Source organism: Thermobia domestica, chromosome 11 (assembly GCF_964235325.1).
Source record: "Thermobia domestica chromosome 11, izTheDome1.hap1.1, whole genome shotgun sequence".
Taxonomy (NCBI): Eukaryota; Metazoa; Arthropoda; class Insecta; order Zygentoma; family Lepismatidae; genus Thermobia; species Thermobia domestica.
The window spans coordinates 71,589,113-71,612,314 of record NC_137464.1 but is presented as its reverse complement, the minus strand read 5'-3'; the positions used below and the strand labels follow the sequence as shown (position 1 = coordinate 71,612,314).

General features: G+C 34.7%; 1 protein-coding gene and 1 non-coding gene across 4 annotated transcripts in view; both read right to left on the bottom strand.

Annotated features, from left to right (window-relative positions):
- The window catches only part of sas (stranded at second transmembrane protein), a 325,151-nt gene that overhangs the window by 19,253 nt on the left and 282,696 nt on the right, over positions 1 to 23,202 (bottom strand). For all 3 annotated transcript variants that reach the window (XM_081730579.1, XM_081730578.1, XM_081730580.1), the window contains 4 exons: positions 11,578 to 11,704; positions 7,802 to 7,995; positions 4,503 to 4,666; positions 2,390 to 2,558 (listed from right to left, as the gene is read on the bottom strand). In XM_081730579.1, coding sequence (XP_081586705.1) covers positions 2,390 to 2,558; positions 4,503 to 4,666; positions 7,802 to 7,995; positions 11,578 to 11,704 — 654 coding nt within the window. The remainder of the gene's footprint in view (positions 1 to 2,389; positions 2,559 to 4,502; positions 4,667 to 7,801; positions 7,996 to 11,577; positions 11,705 to 23,202) is intronic.
- On the bottom strand, positions 16,968 to 17,090 carry LOC145665568 (U4atac minor spliceosomal RNA). The gene has a single exon (XR_014127587.1). It is a non-coding gene; the product is annotated as a U4atac minor spliceosomal RNA (small nuclear RNA).

Here is a 23,202-nt window from a genome sequence, read left to right as displayed (position 1 = left end):
TCCACTGAGACACGAATAAGCGGGTAATGGGAGTAAGTTACCTCAAACTTCGAAGTTTTCTACTCATATAATAAGATGTGAAAACAATTTTAGTCGATAACTTTGATCAAATTTATGCGGCGGCGTATATTTCCTATGAAGTTTTCCAATCATCCCCACTACCTAGAGTTAGTCTTTCAAGAGAAAAATGGAGGAATAACACTCCCCTCTATTTGAAAAAATATGTTCCATGTTATTTTTTTATAAAAATATAAAGATAACCAAGAAAATTATGTCGCTTTTTCACCCATCACCTTCGAACATCGATATGTCACCTAAGACGTATCTGAAAGATCAAATATAGTCCCCATCAAAATCGATGACCTTCTGCAAACGTTCTGGAAGGCCATGGATTCCATCGCAGTAGAACTTGGTGGGCCGTGAAGCGAAGAAGGTGTCAAGTGCATTTTTCACTCTACTAGGAATCTGAACTGGCGTCCTCTAAGGTGGTTGTCTAAAAAATGGAACAGGTGATAATCGAACGGTGCAATGTTCGAGGAGTATGACGGATACAATAGTGTTTCCCATCCAAGGCACATAGAATTGTGTCCCCGGTCATCCTAGCCACGTGGGGCTTAGCGTTGTCCTGTAACAGGAGGACCCCTTTGCGATTTAGAAGTGCTGGCTCCAGAGTTTTGAGTTTTTCTTGAACATGGCTCAACTGCTGATAGTACACAGTTACATTGATACTCTGACCAGCTGGTAGCAGTTCCCGAAGCACGATGCTGCGAGCAATCCACCAAACACACAGGAGGACCTTCTGGTGCAGTGCTGATTTCGGCTGTTTTGGAACCGGTTCATGGGACGCTAGCCAATGATAACGGCGCCGTGGAGCTTCGTACAGGACCCACTTCTCATCACATGTAAACACCCTGTCCAGAAATGGCTCCTTCCTCAGACGAGACAGCAAGGAAGATATCTGCTTGCGTTTCCTTCTGGCCGAAAGTCAAATCATGTGGGAACCATCAGTCCAACTTGTAGTCTTCCTAAGTTGATGGAGGTGCTGCCGAGTGGTTTCTCCACTCACATTGAATTATAGTCCAAGTTCCTCGCATGTCTGGCCGCTATTTTAGTCAATTGCTGTCTGGAGATCTTCATTTTGTACACGTATTGGTTTTATGGCACGTGGTGCGTCTTCGAGTGTTTCTTCACTGTCCTTAAGCTTGTTAAACCACCGCTGCACTGTCCGTGTATGCACCCTCAACAAAGGCCTGGCAAATCTTCCGCCCCGCTGCAGCGGCGTTTGACCCCAGTTTATATTCGTACAGCACACACGCCCTTATGACTTTCTGTGGATGTCCCATGTTCACTCTGTCCTTACGTAAGTTCAGAGCGTAACTGAATTGCGACAACCAGGTAGTATGTTGGATATACCCACACCAACAACTGACCTTCTCCTTATCTGCATTCTCATTCAACTCACGGTGTGAGGGCCAATGGAACATAGACCTCCACAAAAAGCGACAGAACTTTGTTGGTTACCTTTATATATATTATGTTGAAGCAGCACGACATATATTTTCCTGAGGGTTCCGAATGTTTCTCACTGAGTGGAGTAAAAATCAGTGAAGGATAAAGGGGAAAATTTACTGCTCCTTCCCCTAACTAATAAAAATGGTCGACAAAAACTTTTGCAAAAAAAAAATAAATAAAATAAAATAAATAAATAAATCACTTTGGGTTAGGTATTTTTCTGAAGTACTCGAATGATCCTCACTGCTTCGGTTAAAAATCAGTTAAGAATGAGGGAGTGAATTTAACTCCGCTCCCAATGCAATTTAGAAAATATGTTTCTCGAAAGTTTCATAGAAATTATTCGATATTAATAGAATAAAATATGACGTATATGAGCGGCGAGGCTTTCTCACAATTCTCACTGCTTGGAGTAAAAGTCAGTTAATAACAATAGAGTAAACGATTTAAATATATATATGTACCGTCACAATTTTTGTGAAAGCTTTCCTATTTTTCAATGAAGCATACTGAAATCTCTAATGAATGAAAGGAAAGAGCATCCGGATCGACCTAGTATTTTATGAAACATAATTACTCTTACCCTTCATAAGGAATTCAAATAGTACCAAAAAAAAAAAAAAAAAAACTTTCGCTCGTTTCTAGAATGCACAAATTCACTAGTAAATTATCCATTTAATTTACTGGTTTGCTATCACAATATAATGTTCTAATCTAATCTATCTCTCGATTTTTACTACATTTTATTATTGTTATTTAGATTTAGTATTTATATATCTATGTAATGTGTATATATATATACTGAGTGTGTGTGTGTGTAGGTAATAAGTAGAAAAATGTTTATTATTTTCACTTGTTTAATTATTTTAATATTTACCAATTTCTGCTGCTGTTGTAACGTGGATAGCATGTTCCGATAATAGCTCTGTTGTTTGGTTAGGGAAAGGTATGAAGAAAATTCCTATTTCATACTGAGTGCTTGGTTTAAGGTTCTCTATTATGTAACTGGTTACAGCTCGATGAATAAGAGGAGTAGCGGCATACACCTGAAACAAGCAAACAAGAAAATCAATCATTAGCGTAGCAACAAAGTTTTATTAACACACAAGCAAATTAAAAGTGTAAATTTTCATCATTCATAGAAAAACAAGCATATAAAACTTTTTTTTTTTTTTTTCATTAGAACGAGCGAATTAAAATTCAATTAGGACATGGGTGTGGTTCTATGGACAAAAGTTGAAATAACATCCTTGACACCTTTACCATCGTAAGTTAGCATTACAGAAGAAGAACGTAGATTATTCTGTGCATTAGCAAGATTTTTTTTTTTTAATTTGTTTTTGCATATATTTAGTTTTCATAATCCTATTCTCAAAACTACTACCTTTTCCGACCTAAGTCACGAAAACTCTAACAGATGCCAGCAAATATTCGACGTTTTATATGATATTTAAATATTTATAATAATTTGGAGAAGCAAACTTAATGAATATATCGCGAATTATTATCAAATATGAAATGTTGCTGTAGCATGAGAACTAATAAAATTCATATTATTTCATTAACATACATAAACTGGCCTCTGGCCTCTCTTTGAGAAGCCCTATATTCATGTCTTAGATGAAATTAAGACTTTAAAAATGTGAATCTTCTTGAGTTCTTCCTTTCAAGACAAAACGTAAATATTTGCTGCCATTGGTTGCAAAAATGTGACCTGTAAAAGAAAAGTGGATTATCAAGATTTATTAAACAAAACTGCATATTTCATGTTTCGCCAATTTCTAACCATCATCATGCGCATGAATAATTAGTTCTTGCAAAAGTTCTTATAAAGCTGACGATGCCTAGAAATCTAAGTAACATACAATGCCGATGGGGGATCAGGTAAAGATAGCCAAATTATAATCCATTATAGGCCAGGACAAAATAAAGACTATACTTGGGGGCTATTTTCTCTAGCCCCCTTATCTCATCTGACCCTCTCCCCGCGTCTTGAGGAAATGGTTTACTACATGTGCGTAAGCCATACTTTTCTGAATCTTAGTTCCGTTCTTTGTACTATTTTTTTTTTCATGTGTCTAGGCCAATTAGAGGCCTGACGAACAATGAAAGCAACTCTATGGAATCTCGTTTCTATTAAGATTAACGTTCTTACCTTTTGGAATGAGCTTGATAACCAAAAGATCACGGAATAATTTCACACCAAAAGTCAAGTCTCAATCTAGGTATATATTAATACTATACCCTTCCTGTTCTGCACAAAATTATATTGTAAAATAACAAATTTTATACATTATTTTATTATTAAGATGATGCTAGTGGGACTTATAATATTGAAATGCTGGTACGTCCGTTCATACGTACGCGAGTACCTTACTGTGCACAATAACTGAGCTTTCTCATGAGTAAGCTGTTAGTGTACGCACCTTTGATATGTGAGACCCAAGTTCGATTTTCGGCGGAAGTTCATGTGGTTCGGATTCCACGTTAAGCTGTAGGTCCACGTCTCATGTAGCCTTGCTGCTGAAAGGGACTCTAAACTAAAAATCAAATCGAATCTATACGATAACTCTTCAACGGAAGCGAATTTTTTCCATTTTTTTTCAATAGATAGCTAGAGTTATTATTCCGGTTGAGTTCGTTAATGGAGTCAATATGTTAATATTTTAACTGGTAACGGTGAATTTAACGGTAGTTATCCATATTTCATTTTGTACTATTGAAACGAAGATAGTGGAAGTTACATATCTCGCCGTTAAATAGTAGTACACATCCACCAGGGGTTGACATCTACCGTATGAAATTGAAACTTCTAGTGTGTGATCCTTTTTACTGTCTACCAGAGTTTATTATTATTAATATTACGCCCAAGATGAAACATACTCGCGGCCAGATTCGGCCTGCGGGCCGCCATTTGAAGATTATGTGATAAATGATTGAAATCGGTTTTGCTTTTGCTCTATTTTTGAAAATAAGAAAAACAAATTTACCTTTCCTTCCACTTCTTTGTATCGAAGCTGTACTCCATCAATGAATTGAAGCTCGAAATCAGAGAATTTCCTCCACGCTACATCAACCCAGGTCGAATTGACTGCAGTCACCGACAGATCTGCGTTCACTGGTATTTGTGGCGGCAATGTAGTTAATGGAGCGGCTAAAATTACATAAAGATAAGTATATAAATCAATATATACATACACACATACATATAGTATAGAACATGTCAAATCCTATTATTATCTATATAATAAACTACTACTATAGTTCCTTATACATTTCATTACTTTTATAGCATGATACATATATATACATAGAAATACCACATCTTATCTATTCATGTACCTGCTATTATTCATAGTGTGAGAATCTGTAGTTTTTTTTTTTTTTTTTTTTTTTTTTACTTTACATTATGCTATCTTTATTTAGTATTTAGGAAACGCGTATTGAAGATATTTGATTATAATAATATATAAATAAGTATGACTACTCATGTAATAACAAAATAAATACCTTCCAATTGATTCATACAACTACAAGTTTCTACCTTGAGTATGTTCATAAAATTCCGTGACAGTATAAAAGCAGTGTTCTTGTAGGTACTTTGTTAGTCTTTGTTTAAAAAGGTGATCAGATTTTGAGTTTCTTATGTTGATAGGTAAGCTGTTATAAATTTTATTCCTGTATATTTTGGAGCTATATATATATATATATATATATATATAGAAGGTGGCCCAAAAGTAGGTATAAACCCCCACATTGATCAAGTATTACATTTTAGTTTATGGATTTATTTGCTTCGACTGTTCCGGGCTTAACTTATAAGTAAAAAGACGTTAAGAACAAATAATAAAAAAAAAAAAATTGGTCTACCTGTTTGATAACAATAAGAAATGATATGAAATACAGTGAGCTGATCAGTACGGAACTATACATCTACTTTTGGGCCACCCCATTTTACATATACACACACACACACACAAACATATATATATAGTTATATACATACACACACACAATATATAAAAATAGACATTTATTTGAGTCAGTTTGAATCATTTTTTCGTCATCTAGTGATTAACTGATTTATGCTTTATATCTACGTGCACGCAATCCATAAATGTGACGAGTATACAATTTCCAGATGGAATGGAATTTGAATTAAATACGGCTTATATTTAAAAAACGGGTAACTAACAGTACTGTTAACTTGATTTTCCAATTTTTGTGGGTTCATCTGTTTCTGCATAACATCGTTCATTTATTGTATATGCAATATATTAGTTTTTAACATTTTAAAGATGAAGCAATGGTCACTCTAAGATATGTAATCAAGATTCTTTCAATAATGGTAAGCACTGATCTTTGCTTGCAATATATTAAATTATATGTAGTAACATATAATATTTGACATTAATTAAATAGATTATACTTAGGTGTTCCATTCATGATATACCTATTTTAACTGACATTTCAAAGAGAACTGAGTACCTTTATCATCAGGCCATTTATCATCGTATAACAACTTAAATTGTCGTACAATCGTTGTAGAGCAATTTTAATTACTACGTTGTTATAATTTTATAATTCAACTAGCCTTCGGCTACCTGAGTGCTCCGCCCCCAAGCTCTCCTTATTTGCTCGGCCTACGGCCTCGCATCTCTTATATATCAGAATTTGCATCAAGAGTGAATTTCGTGCATTTTCTTTTAATATTTCATGAATTTGGCCAGCTGGGGCCTTTGTCCCCAGACCCCCTCGTTTTTTCGGCCTATGGCCTCGCACCTCTAAAACTCACAATTCTATCAAATTTCAAGTTTCTTTTCCTATTTCAACTATCTAAAAGGTAAGATTTTGTATTCCAAGAAAAGACCTATTTAAATAATATGGGAATTTCTTTATCCCTCCTTTAAACCCCTTAAGAACTTAAAAATAAAATATTCATTTTTGGCAATTTTCCTGTGGATTAGTCCTGGAAGGCTACATACAATCATGATGAATTTCATCATTCTAATCCTGCCGGAAGCCTAAACATTTTGGAATATAGATGTCCCATACAAATTACATGGTAAAGATTTTTCAGTTCCTCATAAAACCACTATACAGCTGGAAATTTTTGTTTCGGTTATTTTCTTTGGTAACGCTAACGAAAACGTACAACCATACCGAATTTCAGGTTTTTATTCTAATTCCAAGTACCTATAACATGAGATTATAGGTCCAAAAACAGGTTCATGGAGAATTTCGTCATCCCCCTTTAGACTTCCTAAAAATTAAAAATATTCACTTTTGACAATTTTTTAATGGATTAGTCTCGGGAAGCTACAATCATGCCAAATTTCAACTTTCTACGTCAACCGGAAGTACTCGTTATGTTGTGTCAGTTCATGTAGTATTTTATACAGGGTGTTTCAAAACAACACCGACAACGTTTGGGAGGTGATTCCTGACACCAAGATAAGGCAAAAAGTATAGACCAACCTGGTGCACAAATGCTTCCTTTCGGAGTTATAGGCTGCCGAAAACATGAAAAATGAAGTTTAAAGGTTTATAGCTCCATAACTATGGGACCTACCGTAGTCGAATCAAGACTTCACTTAGGGACTAATATGTGCTCTACCCAAAAATAAGTATTTCGGAATCCTAAGGTACTCACGCACAATTTTTATAGAGGCTGTTTGGCTACGGGCATATAATTTGAAGTACTCACGAAGTATAAAAATTGTAACTATAAAAAATTGTTACAGAAGTACCGCAGCATTCTGAAACGTGGATATTTTGATAGGGCACATACGAGTTCCTAAATAAAGTTTTGACCCGACTACGATAGGTCCCATAATATTGGAGTTATAGACCTTTAAAGTTCAATGTTTTCAGCAGCCTATAGCTTCTAAAGAGCATGTGTGCACCCATGTTGGTCTATACTTTTCCTCTCGTCTTGGTGTCAGCAATCACCTCCCAAACGTAGTAGGTGTTGTTTCGGAACACCCTGTATAATTAAGATAGGATTAGGATAAGTAACCACCAAATGTTATTACAATTTTCCATTTAATTTGATTGCTGCATCTTAATATATTTTATATATTACATATTAAAACATAAAATTGTACAATAGCTGTGTAACAATTAAGATTATGTCACAACGATTTATGACTCTCTAAATTAGTGCAACTTCGATGATAAAGGCAGTCAGTTACTGTTGAAACATTAGTTAAAATAAATAAAACTGAGGAAAATTATATGTGTGGAATATATATAATATTTAATTTATATATTTAATTGTTATATTTACCTGGTTCAAGCGTTCGCACAGTGAGTATACGGCTGCTGGGTGAATTCTGAATGTCTCTCATAATAACCGTTACTTTGACTTTGTACGTGGTATCAGGTTGCAGTTCTGTTAGATGATACTCCAATGTTGGAGTAGTGATTAAGTCATCTCTAAGGACAAACATTCGGTGTTCCCACGTGGACAAATCTTCGTTCCTGAAATGAAAATATTAAATTATACATATATCTTATCTGACACCAACAAAATAACTATTAGAATACTACAGTACATGCAGTGTTATTACCAGGGACATGACAAAATATTCATAATCAAGGTCACTTGTTACCATTTTAAGCAGAAAAGCAGTACCAACAGCTTATCAGGCACTGTTTCATAGCAAAATCAGATAGGGAATAGCCTTTTGGGGTTCATTCACTGATTTAAGCAAGTTTTATACTCCACAAGAAAGTGATAAGAATAATTACCAATACTTCATATTATACTTCTTGCAGAACGCTATTCAAAGATCTAATTATTCTTCCACTTCCTTCATTGTATATATGCGAAACATTACTTTTGGTCCACAAGGAACAAGAACTGTACAAAAAGAACTCAGATCACCACGGATATAATATGAGAACGAAGTCACATCTCCAAGTTCCTCTTTATAATACCACTTCGTTTTCGAAAACAATTGCATACAAAGGTGTACAGCTCTTTAACTCATTGTTTAATCAAATTAAAGTCCCTTACCAAACATGAAAGTTTCAAAAAGTCAGTACGTACCCTGTTGTCTGTCACTGCTTTTACAGTGTGGAGGAATACTTGCAAACTGATCTAGGTTCTGCTAAGTCGTAAATGTAATTTTTGTGTGTACTATATTTTTCTATTTTGAAAAAAAGAAGTATGTATATTCTGTATAAAGAAAGCACAATATTTTATCATGTTTTCTATCATCTAGGAAATATTCTACAAATAATTATGTTTTTAGTATAATATGAATATATATTTGTCGCAGCGGGAGCTCACGTGGTTCGGATTCCACGTTAATCAGTAGGTCCCGTTTCATATAACGTCACTGCTGAAAGGGACGTTAAACCCAAAATTAACTCAACTCAATATGTATTTGTATAATCATATCCTTGACATGTTCTATACCATAAGGCAATCAGCCAATGTAAATGGTCATTGAACGCAATACAATTTAATTCAAATCAATTCAATCTCCCCACGAAAACTTTTTTTTTTTTTTTTTTTTAAAAAAAAAGTAAATGAAAATTTAAAGATGAACGCTATTGGCGTTCTGTGTTGTCCGTTCATCTACAAACCTCTTGCTTATACTAATTTTAGTACAGAGAATGTGTGGCTATTTCGTATTATCTATAATTATCTGAACATTAATTGCTGTAATATTCAAATGCAAACCACTTCTAGATAGACTCTTAATTTCGTTCATTCGGTTTCCTCTCTAATGGCTTCTTACAACATATACTCTCTTAATCATAACTATAGCTTATTATTTCTTGCCTAATTCTTCTAAACTTGCCTTAGATTTTGAAACCTATCTTAATTACTTCCCTATCTTATATACACAGATTATCTATATAGCATCTGCTAACAAGCGACATGTGCTCAAATCTCGTGGCGATTTCCGCCAAGTGTATTAATATAATATTCCAACAATATCATGTTAACAAGTTTCGAACAATAAAATAGGGGGAAATGATTTCATATTCTGAACTCCCCAAAAGTATCTCAAGATTCCACTTTTGATTATGTTGGAAAACTAGAAGTAGCCTGATCAATGTGCTTAAACCATTCATATATATATATATATATATATATATATATATATATATATATATATATATATATATATATATATATATATATATATATATATATTATTCTTTATAGTCTTGAAATAGAAAACAGCAGGTATTTCCAGTGGGAGATCATGTGGTTTGGGTCCCACGTTAAGCTGTAGGTTCACGCCTCAATGCTGAACGGGACGCTAAACTCCAAATCACCCAACTAAAGGAGCATGTAGAGTTTTGAGAAGGTCCAGTGAAGTTTGACAGATCATTAAGAGAAACTTCACATTTACTCTAAAATAATTTCACATTGTACCTATTAATGCTGAAAATGTTCAAGTTTTTACATAATGCAAGGCCTTGATCTAAATCACTTAAAATTTGATCAATCAACTAATAGAAATAAATTTAACATGTCTTAATTTCGGCTTTGCTGAACATACAGCCCCAAGTAAAAAATAAATAAATAAATAAATAAATAAATTTTTTTTAAAAAATGGGCCGACATGAGAAGTAATCATCAGACAATTGGCTAATAGGTGAAACGAAAGTCATACATTTGCCTAGATAGGCGTGGGTTAGAAATATGTGCAATTTGAAAAAAAAAAAATGTTGGGAAGTTATTTGTGATTCAACTTAGTGTATATCGCATTTTGTTCGTAAGTCTTTGTTATATCAACGTGCTTCAGAGGCACCCTTCTCGTCCATCAACCACTTGCCAAAACTGGCTCGATTATTTTTCACTCCCGGTATAAATCATTTTCAAATATATATGAAACATTAACTTCAGTAGCTTTCTAGAAAATATGAAGAAGTTAAACCTAGAAAGGAGGATTTTTATGCTTTTTTGGTCGATTTCTGTAAACTCGAGGATAAAAACGATAAAAGCATATGGCCGATTATAAAGATTAACGGGTTAAAGTATGAACCATATAAAAAATTAGCACTACTAAAACCTTCACCCCTGCATATGAGAAATTTGAATTCTGTTCAAAGGCCCCTTCTAGGGCGTTTCATGTAGTCTTGGTGCTGGACAGAGATTAGATTGAAAAAGAACTAAAGAATTCAGCTTTGACACATATATAATAATGAATGAGTTTAATATTACGCATTTTTTTATGTTGAGTTGTAAGCAATATGGACATCTGTCAACACTTCTCGATAGAAAAAAAAAAAAAAAAAATCGGAATAGCAAAGATAATATACTGGAACAGACTACTTGCAATGATTTCATAATGTATAAAGATCTTAACTTGAGAAATCACAATATTACCTAAGTATAACGCAATTATTTAGTTTTATTTATAAAATGAATAATTAACTCTAAAAGATTTCTACTCTTTCTGTAGAAAAGATTTTTTTTATTGATTTAACAATTCATTCATTCATTCATTATGTTATTTTTTTATAGATACGAAGAACATTTTGTTCACGTAGTATACAACGGAACAATTCACAAACTCGTTAGATTTATTTTGACAATACGACACATAATCATGAAGGCAGTCAAGGGCCGTTTAAAACCTCTAGATTATTACTTTAAAAAAAAAAAAGCAAAGTTTCTGTGTGACCTATGTTTCAAGACCTAGGTAGATTAAACCGAATAATCAAAATTGTCCAAGTATAGCAAAAGATTACTAGTCAAGACAAAACATAACAACAACTGAGAAAAGTTCCGTATGTAGCATGAAACCCAACAGAAACAATATGAAGGAAGTACTGGAGGAAATACTTGACTCAACCCATGTAAGATGAGAATCTACAGTTTAATATGAAATTCGAACCACATGAGATCTCACCAGAAATCGAGTCCGAATCGCCCTCAACAGGCATACGTGCTAGCCATGTAGACATGAGGTAGCTCATACACAATGTTGTTTGTGTGTGAATTCGCACTTTCAAACATGCAAACGTTTCGAGTATATATAACTATTTAATTCCTTTTATATATATATTACTTAAAGGTTAAATTATTTTACTTACTGCAAATCTGATGTATAACTGATTTCAACGTGGCCATGAAGTCCAACGAATATGTGTGGCAAAGAAAATACTATTCGTACAGTGTTTTCATCTATAGCTTGTAATGCTTGAATGCCTACTTCATTTGCTGAAAAGAAAAATACAAATATTAATGTTAAAAATAGTCTTGTCTTCTTCTTCTTCTTCTTCTTCTTCTTCTAATAATAATAATAATAATAATAATAATAATAATAATAATAATAATAATAATAATAATAATAATAATAATAATAATAATAATAATATCATTTATACAACACTATACAATAGTAACAAGTTTGATTCCCGGGTCAGGTTGATCAAGTTTGGATAAGGCTTAATGAGTTATCCTTGTAAAATATTCACTGTAGCTTTGGTAAATTCAAAATTGCTAATAAAACTCCAACTGACCAAAACAATATATATATTTAAAAGTATATGTGTTACAGTTTCGGTTATGTAACATAGCCTTCCTCAAACACATTATGGGAGAAATATCCAATTTTTGACAGCTTAAATACAATCTGAATGCAAGGCACTCCCACTTTCTCTTTACAAAACGTAAACTTTTAATCGGTTCTAAGAAGTAAATTAGTTTTTTTAGAACCGATTAAAAGTTTACGTTTTGTAAAGAGAAAGTGGGCGTGCCTTGCATTCAGATTGTATTTAAGCTGTCAAAAATTGGATATTTCTCCCATAATGTGTTTGAGGAAGGCAATTTTACATAACCGAAAACTGTAACACACACACACACACACACACACACACACACACATAATATCTATCTATCTATCTATCTATCTATCTATCTATCTATCTAACTATATATATATATATATATATATATATATATATATATATATATTGCTTTAGTCAGTTGGAGTTAACCCTGAATGATCTCCTCTGACCTACAATCCACACTGACTTACTGACGCTATTTTTCAATAGTAGTAAGAAAAATATGGATCCCAGGAAATGTCAGTGCACTGGGAAGAAATTAACAGTAAAGTAATGAAGGAAAAACAAATTGAAGAGACAGGAAAGAAGATGAAGAGTAAGAAATTTAGAAAAGGAGCACGAATAACACACAGGTGAATATATTAATTGAGCCATTCCAGCTGGTAAAATCGGGCTCAACATGTTGAGTTGATGTCGAATGCGTTCTTAGTAGTCGGAACGCGCGGATAATAATAATAATAATATTATTATTATTATTATTATTATTATTATTATTATTATTATTATTATTATTATTATTAATAATAATAATAATAATAATAATAATAATAATAATAATAATAATAATAATAGACTGAATTCAGGATTTTAAAAAATAGAGATATTTTCAATCTCTCGGTCCCCAAAATGGTTGATGCGTCATTGTTCTTTACTCTACAGTTACTGAGCGTCATTTGTGGGGTAATTCTATCAATAGATTAATCATTACCGTAGAAATAACCATTCTGTATTAATGGTTATGTGTGATGACAGTGAGGGACGAATAACAGCCGTGCTTCATGGAAATTAAGTTTCCGGATGCCTGCCGTTCAGACAACGCATTACTTATGAAACACCACAAAGTTTAAGTTTACTTTATATGCCTTCGTGTTGCCAGGTAACAATGTTGACTGAACTTTTGCTCCATCTATGATTTTACTTCACTGATTTATAATGAAAGAGTACTAGTATTATTCTCTTTCATTGAAATAAACTGCAATTTTGATGTTTTGGGTTTTGAACAATTGCTCGTAAAAATATATTTAAATACCGATACGCTTTCCTTTATGAATATTAAATTTTGCGATATTTATAAATTGAATTTAATTAGAGTAGCCTAACACTAAATTTATGTACAAAGCGAATGCATTTTGACAAAGCAAAGAACATGTAACCAAACTGTAAGAAGAAATCCCTAAAATAAAAAAAAATAAAATTCCCGTTTGTTTTAAAGAAAAAAATAATGACAAATGTAACTATATATACAGTGGCGAATCCAAGGGGGGCTATAGGGGCTATAGCCCCCTCCTTGACGCTCAGGTTTACACTGGATAAAATGGGCTTCAATCCTGGTTTACACTTGATAAAACGGCAAACTAGGGTTTAGCTCCTCCCTTGATCATATCTTGGATCTGCCACTGTATATATATATATATATATATATATATATATATATATATATATACAGGGTGTTAATGAACTATACCGACATAGTTTCAGAGCTAGGGCTGTCCAAAATCGCGAAAAAGCCAAATTTTAAGAGACCCTATTTCGAATTCGAGAAATCGTGGAGTGGTGATCCTTATCGGCGTAAAGGACGCCACGCATACACAATTCAAAAATGCATATTACATCAACTTTCAATGAGTGTGCAGGGTATTCTGTACAGGGTATAATTCTCAAATATGCTCTCAATAGAGTTTTCAGATACACCCTGATTTCAAGAAGGATATAAAGCAGGCAGGAGGTAAGCCTTGACAACAATCGACATCCAGTACTTTGGAGGGAAGTCGGAAGTGTTAGGAACCGGCAGCTTTATATTCTTTTGTGTTCTGAATAAAGTGTGATGCGATGTATTTCGTCACGGTATATTTCACGTTTTCGTCACTAATAAGCGTGAAAGAAACCATCGCAGCATGCTTTTTCCTGAGCACGAGAGACCGTGCTGTTAACGATCCTTAACACTTCCGTCATCGCGCCAAAGGATTCCGTGTTCACTGCTGTCAAGACTTATCGTTTGCCTACTTTGGACCAATCATAAAGTCAGAGGATATCTCAAAATTCAGTTGATAGCATGTCTGGAAATTTCACCCTGCAGGGAATACTCTGCATACTCATTTAATATTAATGAAATATGCATGTTTGGATTGAGTATGAGTGACTTCTTTAAGGACCACCACACCACAATTTCTCGAATTCGAAATAGGGCCTCTTGAAATTTGTTTTTTTTTTTTTCGCGATTTTGGACAGTCCTAACTTTGAAACTATGCACTTTTCCCCGCAGGCCCATAGGAACCTTTTGACTTATTTCGATGTGAGGAATCATCTCTTACAGTTTGTCGGTATAGTTAATTAACACCCTGTACATATACTGAGAATGAGATTTCTTTGATACCTACTCGGATGGATGATAGAAAGATACTCTTTGTCATACTGACACATACCGTACTCTCTCAGCAACGTGTTTTCACGCATGATAAACCAAACATTTATCTTCTTAACCAAACGAGTAGTAAAGTAGCGAAGAATTCAGCTACCATTCTCACTCAGTGTATTACTGACTCTCTGTCTCTTCCTGTATTTATCTTCATTGTTAATAGTTCAGTAACTTGGACATGTTATACTTTGACATTCCTCGATGTGTAATGTTTCAAGAATCAGAATAAGAAAGGTAGCACCCACTGCCTTAGTAAAAGTATCATTTCAGCATGTGCCTAATGAAACTGATGGAAACTTTAAATCGACCGAAGGATTCGAACTGCATCTACTGGACTACTAGTTACTGTTACAAAACAAAACAATTTTACGCTTACCAAATACTTTAATTTATTTCTTGCCTTTTGTTGTTTAGAAGTAATTTTTAGTAATGTACTTAATCACTCGCTTCTGGTTTTCGTTAAACTACGTTCGGATATTTTTCTATATAAAACTACTTTTCGTAGTTACAGTGGTAATGATAATCACGGACACTACTCTTGGCAAAATTTGCAGGTGAAGTGTATAAAATCGTATCAGTGAGAGATGGATAAGTAATTAATATATGCAGCGACATATCTCTAAGATAAGTATTAGTAAAGAAATGAAGGAAAGAAAATAAACCATCTAGAACGAAATATCTATAAGCAATGCATTTTCTAGAACAGTAATGACCAATTTAATTACATTGCGGGCCAGGGCAGAATAAGAACTGGGGGAGCTGTTTTTCTTCCCCTGAGCCGACAGATTGCTGAATTTAAGTAAGTTACATTTTCTGATTTTTTCCCCCCTTCTTATTTTGTCTGTCTGGGTCAGTTAGGGTCTGCGGGCTAAGAACATTTCAAAACAGCTGTATGAAATTTATATTTAAAAGAAAGTCCAGTTCCTTACATTGGCAGGAACATTTTCACGGTTAGAAGTCTCCATTCAGACGGGCCTATATTATGATGTCTGTGTCATACATTGAGTTTTAAAAAGGAACAAATTATACATTTTTTTCCATTTCTACTTGCGGGCCGGATGAAACATGCTCGCGAGTCGACATTTGGACGTCACTGGTATAGTGTACACAAAGCTGGAAGTAGTGTGTTAACTCGTAGTGTGGAATCGTGCAAGTACACCAATCACCAATGATATTCACCTGTAGACTACGAAGAAATAGGCGTAGCCCCGCGTAGCGCAGTCGCAAACGCTCTCGCCTCCGGTGCGAGCTGCCCAGGATTCGATTCCCGGTGAGGGCACTCGGTCGAAAAAGCGTAAACAGATTTTTCAGGCCAGTCATTCTGAGTGAGGTTTTCCTGGGTTTTTTCTTCATTTACACTAGACAAATGCCGGGGTGGAACCTAACTTATAGGTCCGAGGCTGCTTCCTTCCTTTCCCAATCCTTTCTGGCTTCCCTTTCTCCAGATAGTGTGCTCGCCGAGGGACGTCATCCCTCAAGACGTGACGGGCTAAATGGCCTTAGATGCCGAAAGCCCAGAAATCTAAATCCTAAATCCCTAAGAGATAGGCGTAGTGTTGTATACTTAGTAAAAATACCACATAAGAAAATGATATTTCTTGAATGTATTGAGAAGAAACTACATGCATGTAGAAAGTTAATAAGGTGAATATGTGTAGTGAATTGATGAAATCGTAATCAATAAATAAAATAAAATAAAATAAAATAAATGAAAACTCACAAGCGTTGCCTCATGCAGTGGCATACGCATGCAGAGATTCTGGGTTTTAAGCAAGATATGCAAATATAAATGTTTATCATATTAAGAAATGTATGCGAACACCTGAAATGACATGAACTTGGGAGCTTCAACACGCCCTTGGCGAAATTCTGTGTACGCCACTGATCTAACAGATCCGGAGGCTTTGGCGCGCGGTACTCCTACCAACGTGATCTCTCATCCGTGGTTAAAGGAATGAATACATCGTGCAAGGAATCTAGTATAAAATGGACAACAGCTTTTTGATTTGGTTTGATTTTCAGTATAGTGCCCCTTTCAGCAGCAAGGCTATATGAGACCTAGATCTAACGTAAGATCCGACCACATGAGCTCCCACCGGGAATCGAACCCGGGTCTCCCACACCAAACATTCTTTAGAGCAATTTTACTCAGTAAAAGTTATAAGGTCTACAAAATCTACGAAAATTAATATCGTACTGCCCCCTATGAAGTAAGAGGGCTTTCAAAAATTGCATCTAGCAGAAAAATTTCTACCGATGCGTTAGTTATTTTGTAGGGTGTTAGCAACAATGCCCTCACTAAACGATCCTTGAGCATTTTGCTCCCCCAGACAAGGACTGAAACTTAGACTGGGCTTTCCTAATATTAATAACTTTTATTTCTTTTAATATCAGTGAGAACTCTAATAAAATATAAAATTAACAACACAAATGATACAAATTATTTAACTAATAATTCATTTTGTCAATAACTTATGAAGACAATACTGATTCTAGTAAGAAGCTTGTTATTTTTTTTCCACCTTAATAATTACCCGTTTCATGACAAACAGTTACTCGGTGCTGCCATCTATTGACAATATTTTAACTTGTTCTCTTGCTATGCTTATTTTAGTGTTTAGTAACAAAAATAACAGTATTTGTTTGCATTTTATTGTGTAAATCAAACTATATAGATGCTTAGAATTATCCATAGGCAACTAACTGTACATGAAATATCACAATAGGAGCACTGGAACATATCGCGGTACCCGACCGAGTGTTTCACAGTTTGTTCCAAATTATTATTTCAAAATTTAAGTTTCTAGTGCATTTTTTTGAGTTGAAATCGGAGGTGACCACATTAAATATAATTTTAACTTATAAGTCTCATTAATTAAATGCTTCGAATTTTTAACTTTAGGAAGGGGTATAACTGATCAGTCACCTTTTAGTTCGGTATAGGTGTCTGACAGGAGCGCCCGAAGACAATTTTCTAGGAGGACCATCTCCATGGTTGCTATATTTCTTCAGGTATTTCTGGTATTTAATATTAGTGGTTTGCTATATTACGTATACATCTTCGTGAGCCAGGGGGGCCGGGGCCCCCTTTCGGGCGCCCACGGTGCCTGACCACTGCTTGGGCATCCATCACCTTTAGTTCTTTGTTTTGTAGACTGAATCATTACATTTTAATTCAGGTACTTCCCAATACTACGTTAATGCCATAAAATCTGTCCTTACCGGGGATCGAATCCAGAACCATGAGCTCTTAACTTTTGGCTATGAAAACAGTGATCTCTTGAAAGCTTATTGACTCTTTCTTTTTCTTTTCTTTCTTTCTTTCTTTTTTTCTTTTTTTCTTTCTTTTTTTTTTTTTTAGTTTTATGCCCGAAATTTTTCTCTTTACGCCTCATATAGTCTATTGCAGTAGTTCCCAACCTTTTATGTCTTGTAACACACTTGAACTGAGCGCTCATGACATTGTGACACTACTTGTTTGATTTACTATTAATAATAACTAAATGATAATAGTGTAAGCCTGTAAGTTTCTATAAAGTGGTGACCCTATGTAACACTGAACCGCTGGAAACATTCATTGGTACAGTTTACTCATTGATTTTAGCTGATTATTATTTGCTTCACAATTTTTAAATTCTAAAATTTCGGACACACTATTAGACAGCACGCAACATATCGGATGGAAAATTTGAGTTTTACGTCCCACGGTTATGCCGGTTAGGCTAAAGGAGACGGTGATGATGAGAGATGACTGAAATGGTGAAATGAAGAAAGTGGGAGAACCCCGAGAAAACCCACGCACACGGTGTTTGTCCACCACAAAGTTCACTTGGCGGGAGCAGGGTTTGAACCTGGGACCCCAAGCACCAGAAGTGAACGCTCTACCACTGAGTCACCGCGGCCCCATATTGGATGGATATCATTGGCCTAATGTATTGAAAATTGGCATTAAATTCAATTACTAGGCTAAAACAATTGTGCACTATTTATATACAATGTGGTCCAACGGTGCAAACCTGACTTCAACTTTGGGGGGGGGGAGGGGCAGGTAATACCGTTCTCATAATCTTTTTCTTTTTTTAGGCGATGTTCAAAATATTTATAAAGTTGAAAAACAGGGCTGTGGAGGATCAGGGGACCATAGTTGTCTTCAACATTGGGAGGCGGGCAGATTTGAGGCTTATTCTGGGAGAACTTCAATTTCATCTCACTTTCTTTTGTAGCAATCGGACACAAATCATCACATTTCTCCCCAAAAAACACATTTCAAATCAGATTATTGGGGGGAAAGTCCCCCCCCAGTTCCAAGATTGGAGGGAACATGTTCCCTTCATTCCTCCTGGGATTTGCGCCAGTGTGGTATAGGCCTACGCGGATTCAGGTTTGGTGATATTAAATTTCGAAGTTCGCATAGAAACACTACTATCCATTTCATAAAGATAGGCCCCTGACTTCGCGGTGCTGCCGTGACGTCCAGTCAAAACTTATATTGCATTGTCGTACCTCGTTGGAATTTCTGGAATGTTGTCTTTTCAATTCTTGAGACATAAAAATTTTCTTTGTACTATGTAGTGAGAAAAAAATAAAAATTAATGAAAAAGTGCGTATTTTTTCGTACTTTTTTGGTAGATCGATTTTTATAGGACTATATCTCAGAAAAGAGATCACGTGAAATAATTTCCTGTGTACAATATGTAGATGCATCCATTAACTGTAAGTTGTGAAAAGTTCAATTTTCATCACTTGATATTTTTTGTGTAATTAAAACAAATGTACGACGCTCTGATCTCCTTTACCATGGTAGGTAGAGAAACGTACAAAACACTGTTCGAAAATTTGGAAGTCTAGTGTTCCAAATATTTGAAACTATTAACAAAAAAGGTTTAGTTGTTAGAGTATTTATTTTTAAAAAAAAAAAAAAATTGTACTTCAACATATTCTCTGCGTTAAGCGGTGAGCCATGTTGCAGCCCAATCTTTAAATTCCCTGCGCTTATATGAAGAAACAGCATACAGTAAGTGGAAGTACGGCACCGCTGTCGTACAGTGTTGTCGCGTTCAGGAAGCCTGTAGCGCGAAGCCTACTTCATAAGAATGTAATAGGAAAAGTATTTATTATAACCTTTCACAACATCATAAAAATAGTAATAATGGATTACATATCTCAATGTAATCGAAATAAAACGTTGAAGTAAAACATCCAAAAAATCATCTCTTAATCTATTTACTTCATTCACTTTCGTAATGGGTTTGTTGACTCATCGCTGCTCCTGCTATCTTCCTGAATACTTATTAACAATGGCTCCATTTCTACCTCAAGATCTATTAGTATACATACTTTCCAGCTTACGAACATGTTAAAGGTTAAAAAGAAATGTAGCCTGGGCAATCACGTGTTCACCCAAGTTCTGCGATGAATTCCCCTGCCGAATGTATAGTAACACAGAATGGGTCCTTTGCTTTCTTTCAACGAAAGAAAACAATGCAATGAGTAGCTGACGAGGGCTGTATTTGCGTCTAATCAAGTCGCACTGTTTACGTCTTCAACACTTCCTTTCGGTTCGTAGGCGTCAAAAGCTTACACACTTTTATATACAGTATATATATATATATATATATATTCCTTTACGAGCGGTGGTATTACAAAAAGAAGAGGAAAAATTTTTAGCGATAATGAAATTGCAGAAATGATGAATGACTCCGACTCAGACGGTTATGAGTTAGTAATGAATAGTAATGACATTGATTATTCTGTGCTCAGTGGCGTATTCGGGAGTGAACAAGATAGTAACTTTGTTTCAAGTGAACCTGAGGCTGCGCTGTAAAGAGAGAAAAAAACGTGTCGTTCCTATTCAAAGACAGATTCTGATGTAGCTTGGAGCGATAAAATTCAAGTAAACGCAAAACCGCTGTTTAGTGGTGTCCCGGGAATGATCAAAATGATGGGCTATCTACAGAGTATTCCACATATAAAGTGTTTCAGCTGTTTTTACCGATGAAGTTTTATAGTAAAAAAAAAAAAGTTGAGTTGATTTTGAGTTGAACGTCCTGTTCAGCAATGAGGCTATATGAGACGTGGACCTACTGATAAACGTGGAATCCAGACTACAAGTACGTAGCATCCGCAAAGTGAAAGGAAGTTTTTAATAAATATTAGCGTTTATTGCAGGGATGCAAATAACCACTCGCCCGGGGCGTGTGCTTCATCGGTGCGGGCGTGTATTTAATATCATACGAAAGTAAATTATTTTTATTATGTGATGTGGGCTAGTAACTTTTTTTTCTTGGGCGACTAAACTTTTGTTGCTTATTTGCATCCCTGGTTTATTGCCTGATATATAAAGTTGGACTTTGCGTGGGAAAGTGCTTCGAAATGTATAACACTAAAGAGAAGTACTTGGACTCCTAGATCTGAAAACAGATTTTCTGTGAAGTGTGAACTCAATATTATATATTAACTAAGGTTGTATCGTATAATAAAGTTTGTGCTTGTATTTGTTTCTGTCAAGTGTATTTTGTACTGCGTGCAGTAAGTTAAAAACTGACAAAAAGCAACAAATTTTCGAGGACCATCACATGCAAATCGAAACAAAATAAGAGTTCACTTTTCTAATTTTGAACATTTGGCACATTTACTGTATATCCTGTTAATTTATAAGAAATTGGTTTAAAATCTGTGGAGACATAAAATTTTCGAAATATCTCTAAAAAGTGCCGGACAGTGTGCGTGACAAGTTTAAATACCCGTTCGTCTGAAAGTGTATACGCAAAAGGAAAATGTGGCAACGTAGCACTCCGTATAAACTGCGATAGCGAAGGGCGCAAAGCTGAGAAAATCATAATGTCATATTTGTGATTATTTTATTTTTTAAAACAAGTCAAAACAATTTGGTTGAAAAAGCTACTTTAAGATCTTTCTAAAGGTTTTTTCAGATTGTTAATACACCGCAGCAATGCAGAGATAATGATGTCTCACTTTTTACTGAATAACAAGAAAATTACTACGTGTTGAGTAATTAAATTTTCAGAACTTACAGGTAATATATGCATCTACATATCGTGCATAGCAAATTATTTCATGTTATCTCCTTTCCGAGATATAGTCCTATAAACATTGATTTACCAAAAAAGTACGAAAAAATACGAACTTTTTCATCAATTTCTATTTTTTTCTCACTACACAGTACAAAGAAAATTTGTATGTGTTAAGTACTGAAAAGACAATATTCCAACCATTCCAACGAGGTACGACAATGTAATATAAGTTTTGACTGGACTTCACGGCAGCACCGCCAAGTCAGGGGCCTATCTTTATGAAATGGATAGTAAAATATACCATACTTAAGGGTTTAGGTTTTGTTAAGGTAGCTTGAGCCAAAAAAAAAAAAAAAAGTTGCAATAACATGCTGGTTATAAAGAAAGAAATTAGTCTGTAAAAATAGTATAGAAAAAATAAAATTTTTTGAGTTTTACTTCCCACGATTATGCCGGCTAGGCTAAAGGAGACGGTGATAATGAGGAATGAATGAAATGGTGAAATGATTCATTCGTATCTTAGAAAAGGACCAGAAGCAGATTCTTACTTTGAGGCGAAAAGCTTGGAGCCCAAGCACTTTGGTAGAAGTCAGATAGCCGGAACTGCAATATTAATCACAGGAGACTACTGAAGCTTACAAATCCCAATATCAGGTATCAAATCATTCTTTACCCCATTTACCCTCCAACCTCACAGTTTATGTACTTTTATTTTTAATTTTGGTTTCTGAAACATTTTAGTCGAAGCATTGATTTTATTTGAATAATTCACTATGTGACATCCTCACTTTTAAGTTAAGTCTTGAGTTATTGCAGTTAATGATCTCCTCTCGCATCCCCGATAAAATAGTCTTAGAGCAAGACGTATCTTTGGTTCGATATGGAAAATGGTATCAAGTACCGGAGGATATTTTTTTATATATATAAATAAAAATCGGGAAGCCTTACAGATTTCCATACAACTAGTTATACATCCCTTTCACCACTGACATCAATAAGATGACAACGGACGGTGAATGATACCTGTTCCAGGTTCACGGTTTCGGGAATTTCGTTTTACACAGATAAAACAGCCAGTATATGATGGATCAAGTGAAAGTGTGTCCTTTTGGTTTACTGGATTACATAGTACGTTCATAAATAAATAATCAATCTGTTTCTGAAGAATAAAAAGATATCATTTTATTATATTAAAAAAATATAATGTTTTTCAGACCATAAAAATTCGATTTTCCTTTTTCGATTTTTAGAAATGTACATGATAATATACTTTCAAGCATATTATGTTGTTCAACTGACGCGATCTATTGATCAATATATGTCTTATCTTTGGACAATGCAGGAGGCAAGAGTGAGTTATATCCAATAAATATTCAAAATCTACTTACTCTATTGAAACCCATGTCACCATCATGGTTA